General features: G+C 41.8%; 1 protein-coding gene across 1 annotated transcript; it reads left to right on the top strand.

The window, feature by feature from the left end:
* Nucleotides 1–967: 967 nt before the first annotated feature.
* LOC112617818 (olfactory receptor 1L4) lies at nucleotides 968–1,984 on the top strand. The gene has a single exon (XM_025374492.1). It carries the CDS (start codon nucleotides 1,049–1,051, stop codon nucleotides 1,982–1,984), a length of 936 nt encoding a protein of 311 aa, XP_025230277.1. The 5' UTR covers nucleotides 968–1,048.
* Nucleotides 1,985–8,315: the final 6,331 nt, after the last annotated feature.

Here is an 8,315-nt window from a genome sequence, read left to right on the forward strand (position 1 = left end):
CTTTTAGTTTTACAATGCGTCTGACCACTGGTGAAATTGCCATAGGCTTTAAAAGATTTTCAAATAATTATCTTGAATTTTTTAGTACACAATCATGCCACAAAAAAAATGACATTTTCTTCTTTTTTAATATTTATGCCTCCTGATTCTTTAGTTTTGCTTTGTTACTCACTCAGTCAACCATCTCAGCAGTGTAGTTTAATAGTGGTCATAAGGCTATCTCTGCCTTCTCTTTCCATGATATTGGTGGAAATAGGACTCTTAGAGTCTACGTTTTATAGTCCTGCAATATTTTAATGTTGAGAATGAGGGCTTCATAGTTTTTTTAATCAGAAAAATTGATATATTCAAAGAACTAATCTTGGTTACATAGGCTATTTCTGGGAGTACTCTAATTTTAACTGGTATCCTTGAACCAAAAGATGATAATTAAAGTAACAGATTATATTAGCCAAAGAGAAATGCTTAAATAAATATTAGAAAGATTTGCTCTGAAGATGTAAGGAAGTTATCTGAATTCTACAAGTACCAAGGAGCCTTGGTTAATTCTGTTGTGCTTAGTTTTGTTCTATCCCAACTACTACTACCGTCTATGGACCTCTGAGCAAGAGAGAATGCTGAATGAGATAACTTCATTCATAGGGATTCCTTCTATGACAGCATTCTAATTCTAAGTAGAACCCAGCAACCCCTTCCCCGGGACAAAAAACAATAATAAGGCTAAGGAGATGGTCAAGAAACAACCTCAGAAGAATCTTTACGAAAGGAAATGAGAACTCAAGCAAATTAGGCCACGTGGAAGTTCCTATGAGCACATGGAAAATCTTTAGTTTCTAATTTAGAAGACAGCTTGGCATCCTTTAACCTTTCTCTTGTTGAATTTTACTATCTGTTTCTCTGTAGTTTCAGAACTAAACATTCTTTCAAAGTATAATAGCAGTAAGATTTTTAAAATAGATTTGAGGTTGGGGAAGAAGCTGTCTTGGTCAAACTGCCCTTTACGTCTCTCCCACTGCTTCTCCAAACCCTATCCAGGAAGTCCAGAGACATGGAGACAAAGAATTACAGCAGCAGCACCTCAGGCTTCATCCTCCTGGGCCTCTCTTCCAACCCTCAGCTGCAGAAACCTCTCTTTGCCATCTTCCTCATCATGTACCTGGTCACCGTGGTGGGGAATGTGCTCATCATCCTGGCCATCTACTCTGACCCCAGGCTCCAAACCCCTATGTACTTTTTTCTCAGCAACTTGTCTTTCATGGATATCTGCTTCACAACAGTCATAGTGCCTAAGATGCTGGTGAATTTTCTATCAGAGACAAACGTTATCTCTTATGTGGGCTGCCTGGTCCAGATGTACTTCTTTATGGCATTTGCGAACACTGACAGCTACCTGCTGGCCTCTATGGCCATCGACCGGCTGGTGGCCATCTGCAACCCCTTACACTATGATGTGGTTATGAACCCACGGCATTGCCCACTCATGCTATTGGGTTCTTGCAGCATCTCCCACCTACATTCCCTGTTCCGCGTGCTACTTATGTCTCGCCTGTCTTTCTGTGCCTCTCACATCATTAAGCACTTTTTCTGTGACACCCAGCCTGTGCTAAAGCTGTCCTGCTCTGACACATCCTCCAGCCAGATGGTGGTCATGACTGAGACCTTAGCTGTCATTGTGACCCCCTTCCTGTGTATCATCTTCTCCTACCTGCGAATCATCGTCACTGTGCTCAGAATCCCCTCTGCAGCCGGGAAGTGGAAGGCCTTCTCTACCTGTGGCTCCCACCTCACTGTAGTGGTCCTGTTCTATGGGAGTGTCATCTATGTCTATTTTAGGCCCCTGTCCATGTACTCAGTGGTTAGGGACCGGGTAGCCACAGTTATGTACACAGTAGTGACACCCATGCTGAACCCTTTCATCTACAGCCTTAGGAACAAAGATATGAAAAGGGGTTTGAAGAAATTAAGAGACGGAATTTACTCATAGAAAAAACAAAATGTGGCATGTCAATATCAGGACATGACCTAAAAGATTTTCAGTTTAATCCTCCCTTCCTAACCATTTCCATATGGCACTCAAAGAGGTCATGAAAAATGGTGTTGGATACCAGTAAGAGAATTAACCTGGGAGCAAAACACTCAGTTTCTTTTTTTAAATTATTTTTATTTATTTATTTATTTCATGCTTTAAGTTCTGGGATACATGTGCAGAACGTGCAGGTTCGTTACATACATATACACATGTCATGTTGGTTTGCTGCATCCATAAACTCATCATCTACATTAGGTATTTCTCCTAATGCTATCCTTCTCCTAGCTCCCCACCCACTGACAGGCCTCAGTGTGTGATGATCCCCTCCCTGTATCCATGTGTTCTCATTGTTCAACTCTCACTTATGAGTGAGAACATGCGGTGTTTGGTTTTCTGTTCTTGAGTTAGTTTGCTGAGAAGGATGGTTTCCAGCTTCATCCATGTCCTGCAAAGGACATGAACTCATCCTTTTTTATGACTGGATAGTATTCCATGGAGTATATGTGCCACATTTTCTTAATCCAGTCTGTCACTGATGGGCATTTGGGTTGGTTCCAAGTCTTTGCTATTGTGAATAGTGCCGCAATAAACATACATGTGCATGTGTCTTTATAGCAGAATGATTTATAATCCTTTGAGTATATACCCAGTAATGGGATGACTGGGTCAAATGGTATTTCTAGTTCTAGATCCTTGAGGAATGGCCACACTGTCTTCCACAGTGGTTAAACTAATTTACACTCCCATCAACAGTGTAAAAGTATTCCTATTTCTCCACATCCTCTCCAGCATCTGTTGTTTCCTGACTTTTTAATGATTGCCATTCTAACTGGTGTGAGATGGTATCTCAATGTGGTTTTGATTTGCATTTCTCTAATGACCAGTGATGATAAGCTTTTTGTCATATGTTTGTTGGTCACATAAATGTCTTCCTTTGAGAAATGTGCATTCATATCCCTTGCCCTCTTTTTGATGGGGTTGTTATTTTTCTTGTAAATTTGTTTAAGATCCTTATAGATTCTGGATATTAGCCCTTTGTCAGTTGGATAGATTGTAAAAGTTTTCTCCCATTCTGGGCCAGGCGCAGTGAATTGAGACCAATCTGGCTAACACGGTGAAACCCCATCTCTACTAAAAATACTAAAAACTTAGCCGGGCATGGTGACATGCACCTGTAGTCCCAGCTACTCAGGAGGCTGAGGCAGAAGAATTGTTTGAACCCGGGAGGCAGAGGTTGCAGTGAGTCGAGACCAAGCCATTGCACTCCAGCCTAGGCAACAGAGCAAGGCACCGTCTCACAAAAATTAAAAAAGAAAGAAAAGAAAAGAAAGAAAGAAAAAAGAAAAAATATTCTCCCATTCTATAGGTTGCCTGTTCACTCTGATGATAGTTTCTTTTGCTGTGCAGAAGCTCTTTAGTTTAATTAGATCCCATTTGTCAATTTTGGCTTTTGTTGCCACTGCTTTTGAAAAACACTCAGTTTCTATCCATGACTTTGACCAAATACATATTTAATCTCAGACTAGGTACTGATAGGAATCCATATTTTAGGAAACCCACTTCAGCTATCCTCAATAGACTGGCTTCCATATGGTAGAATAAAACATTTCTACAAATACATCTTCTACACACCTGACAATGGGTCCCAGTCAAGGAGTTATAAATCCTGTTAGTCCTCAGAAGTGGAAACCACACGGGTTTGGTAGGAAATTGGAAAGAACTATTTGGAAAAGTGACATAAGTTTATCCTTAAAAATAGACTAAATTTTGACAAAGAAAGTTACAAAGGATGAGGAAATGGGCAACACATTTCACATAGTAAAAACCAGCCAAGCACACAGAGGCAATACACTTTGGAATATTTTTGAGAAACAGTGAAAACCCTGTGAGTCTTATTCAGTTTAAGAGTAAGGACAATCCAACTGAAAAGATAGAATGATCCAAAAAGAATATTTGCTCCTCCCCCCAACACCAAAGTGTCATGACAGTATGAATTCTCAGTACCCTGTCCCTTTTATCTTGTTTTTGTTTTTGTTTTTTGAGACAGAGTCTCACTCTGTCACCCAGGCTGGAGTGCAGTGGTGCAATCTCGGCTCACTGCAACCTCCACCTCCTAGGCTCAAATAATTCTCCTGCCTCAGCCTCCCTAGTAGCTGGAATTACAGGCATGCGCTACTATGCCCAGCTAATTTTTGCACTTTTAGTAGAGACGGGGTTTTGCCATGTTGGCCAGGCTGGTTCCTTTCTGTTTTTTAAGAGACAAGGTCTCACTTTTTGACCCAAGCTGAACTACAGTGACACAATCATAGCTCACTGTAGACTCAAACTCCTGGGCTGAGTGATCCCCTTCCTTTTTAATTCTTCTGTTCTCCTTATGTCCAGCATCCTCACTAAGCTACCCTTTATATCTTGGAAAAAGCCATGTTTGTCAGTCAAGATAAGCTGTGATATACTGTGGAAATAAACAATCTCAAGTTGGATCTCAAAACTAAAGATTTATTTCTAATTTGCCCTAAACATCCACCATAGAAAAATATAAGGATGCTGCTCATTTTAATCAATCAGGGATCCAAAATGATAGATCAGGCACCATTGTGAACATTGATCATCATTTTGTCAGAAGCTGAGAAAGATACTGGAAGATTTTACATTGCCAACTAAATATTCCAGTCCAGAAGTGACCCATGCCACTTCTGACCATAACTTATGGTACAAAACACATCCCATGACCCCACCCAAACACAAGGGAGCCAGGAGGCACAATCCAACCAGGTGCCTCTAAAATGGAGAGTCAGAAGTATTTGATGAATAGTATTAATGACTACTACACAGCTATGTTAACACACAAACACATCAATGTGCATCAGGTGCTTTATTAATCCTCCCTAATAATGTTATTGTTAATAACAATAGTAATATAGGACTTACACACTCTCTGGAAAATTTCTGCCTTAGTTATTTCAGCAAGTTTACACATCACCAGCTTTTCTGGGTCGCAGGCTTGTTTATGGCAGGACTTGAAGTTCAATACAAGTCTTTTGGCCTTAAAGATAAAGCAAGAGGTGTGTAATGGCCTAATGGAACACAGGGACACCTATGCTCCAACATCAGGGTTCCATTCCTGTCATTGTTTTCACTAAATCCTCATAATTATAAGGAAGTAACCAGCAAGCCAGAAAAGAAATGTAATTTGTAGTAGCCTCTGTATTCGTTTAAGCACACCTGACTTTTACCACTATCTCCTACCAATCACCTGATTTTGAGATGCTGGCCTAGAAGACATATTTACTTTCTACTTCTTTTATTTATATGTCATAGTTTTCTCATACTCAACTAAGTGGCATAGCTACTTTAGAATGTGAGAATTCCTAGCATATATTAATACATAAATGCATTAATTACAGCCTACAGTAATTTTTAAAGCTAATTAAATTCTTTGACCCCAAGAATCATAACTTGTATTTTTCAGCTCTGAGATCAGCCTGACCTTTTTTTCCTCAACAAATGCATGGCCACTAAAAAAATCACAATTTTTTTTTTTTTTTTTGAGACGGAGTCTCGCTGTGTCACCCAGGCTGGAGTGCAGTGGCATGATCTCGGCTCACTGCAAGCTCCGCCTCCTGGGTTCAAGTCATTCTCCTGCCTCAGCTTTCCGAGTAGCTGGGACTACAGGTGCCCGCCACCACACCTGGCTAATTTTTTCTATTTTTAGTAGAGACGGGGTTTCACCGTGTTAGCCAGGATGGTGTCAATCTCCCGACAATGTGATCCGCCTGCCTCGGCCTCCCAAAGTGTTGGGATTACAGGCATGAGCCACCACGCCCGGCCAAAAATCACAAATTTTAATGAAAAACTTTAAGATATTCCCAGAAATTCAAACTAAAAGAAATTCTAAACAACAAGTGACCATGAGATAGCACTTTGGGATTTAAAAAAAGGTTCCAGTCTACCCATTTGGTAAACCCTAAACTTCTCAGGTGGAACTGGAGTGTAGTCTCTGTCAGGATATGATGCCAGTTTCCCCAAGTCACAATAAGGGACTGTCAGTGGGTAAGAAGCATCTGAAGACTTTAACAAGATTTTTTCTTTTCAAACAAGAGAGCCCAGACGTTAACCCAGAAATGTGGTAATAAGCATCAGTAAGAGGAAAAAAAATCTTTCTTGAAGGTAGATATAATCAGAAGGGTCTACGAAGACCTCTGAGCATCTTGCCACATCAGGTGGAATGCTTCTGCATAGCCCATGAGAGTAGACTAGAAATCTTGCTCCATCTTCCATCATATAGGTAACTAGGAGGCTGCTTGAATAGAATAGAATAATAAAGATGGCCGAATAGAAACAGCTCCAGTCTCCAGCTCACAGCACGAGCGACACAGAAGACAGGTGATTTCTGCATTTTCAACTGAGGTACCGGGTTCATCTCACTAGTGAGTGCCGGACAATCAGTGCTGGTCAGCTGCTGCAACCCCACCAGCAAGAGCTGAAGCAGGGCGAGGCATCACCTCACCTGGGAAGCACAAGGGGGAAGGGAATCTTCCTAGCCAGGAGAACTGAGACACACAACACCTTGAAAATCGGGTAACTCCCACCCCAATACTGCACTTTACCAAGGATCTTAGCAAACGGCACACCAGAAGATTATATCCCACACCTGGCGGGGAGGATCCCACACCCACGGAGCCTCCCTCATTGCTAGCACAGCAGTCTGCAATCTAACGGCAAGGTAGCAGTGAGGCTGGGGGAGGGGCGCCCACCATTGCTGAGGCTTAAGTAGGTAAACAAAGCCACTGGGAAGCTCAAACTGGGTGGAGTCCACAGCAGCTAAAGGAGGCCTGCCTGTCTCTGTAAATTCCACCTGTGAGGACAGGGCACAGCTAAACAAAAAAAAAGGCAGCAGAAAGCAGAAACCAGATGCAAACGACCCTGTCTGACAGTTTTGAAGAGAGCAGTGGATCTCCCAACACGGAGGTTGAGATCTGAGAATGGACAGACTGCCTGCTCAAGTGGGTCCATGACCCCTGAGTAGCCTAACTGGGAGACATCCCCCAATAGGGGCAGACCGACACCCCACACCTCACATGGTGGGGTACACCCTTGAGACGAAGCTTCCAAAGCAAGAATCAGACAGGTACACTCGCTGTTCAGAAATATTCTATCTTCTGCAGTCTCTGCTGCTGACACCCAGGCAAACAGGGTCTGGAGTGGACCTCAAGCAATCTCCAACAGACCTACAGCTGAGGGTCCGGACTGTTACAAGGAAAACTAACAAACAGGAAGGACACCCACACCAAAATCCCATCAGTACGTCACTATCATCAAAGATCAGAGGCAGATAAAACCACAAAGATGGGGGGAAAGCAGGACAGAAAAGCTGGAAATTCAAAAAATAAGACCGCATCTCCCCCTCCAAAGCAATGCGGCTCATCGCCAGTAATGGATCAAACCTGAATGGAGAATGACTTTGACGAGTTGAGAGAAGAAAGCGTCAGTCCATCAAACTTCTCTGAGTTAAAGGAGGAATTATGTACCCAGCACAAAGAAACTAAAAATCTTGAAAAAATAAAGAATGGATAACTAGAATAATCAATGCAGAGAAGGCCATAAACGAACTGACAGAGATAAAAACCATGACATGAGAAATACGTGACAAATGCACAAGCTTCAGTAACTGACTCAATCAACTGGAAGAAAGAGTATCACCATTGAGGATCAAATGAATGAAATGAAGTGAGAAGAGAAGTCTAAAGAAAAAAGAGGAAAAAGAAATGAACAAAGCCTTCAAGAAATATGGGATTATGTGAAAAGACCAAATCTACGTCTGATTGGGGTGCCTGAAAGTGAGGCGGAAAATGGAACCAAGTTGGAAAACACTCTTCAGGATATCATCCAGGAGAACTTCCCCAACCTAGTAGGGCAGGCCAACATTCAAATTAAGGAAATACAGAGAATGCCACAAAGACACTCCTCGAGAAGAGCAACTCCAAGACACATAATTATCAGATTCACCAAAGTTGAAATGAAGGAAAAACGGTTAAGGGCAGCCAGAGAGAAAGGTCGAGTTACCCACAAAGGGAAGCCCATCAGACTAACAGCAGATCTCTTGGCAGAAACTCTACAAGCCAGAAGAGAGTGGGGCCAATATTCAACAATCTTAAAGAAAAGAATTTTCAACCCAGAATTTCATATCCAGCCAAATTAAGTTTCATAAGTGAGGGAGAAATAAAATCCTCTACAGAAGAGCAAATGCTTAGAGATTTTGTCACCACTAGGCCTGCCTTACAAGAGA

The sequence above is a fragment of the Theropithecus gelada genome, unplaced genomic scaffold (genome assembly GCF_003255815.1).
Source record: "Theropithecus gelada isolate Dixy unplaced genomic scaffold, Tgel_1.0 HiC_scaffold_483, whole genome shotgun sequence".
NCBI classification, from domain to species: Eukaryota; Metazoa; Chordata; class Mammalia; order Primates; family Cercopithecidae; genus Theropithecus; species Theropithecus gelada.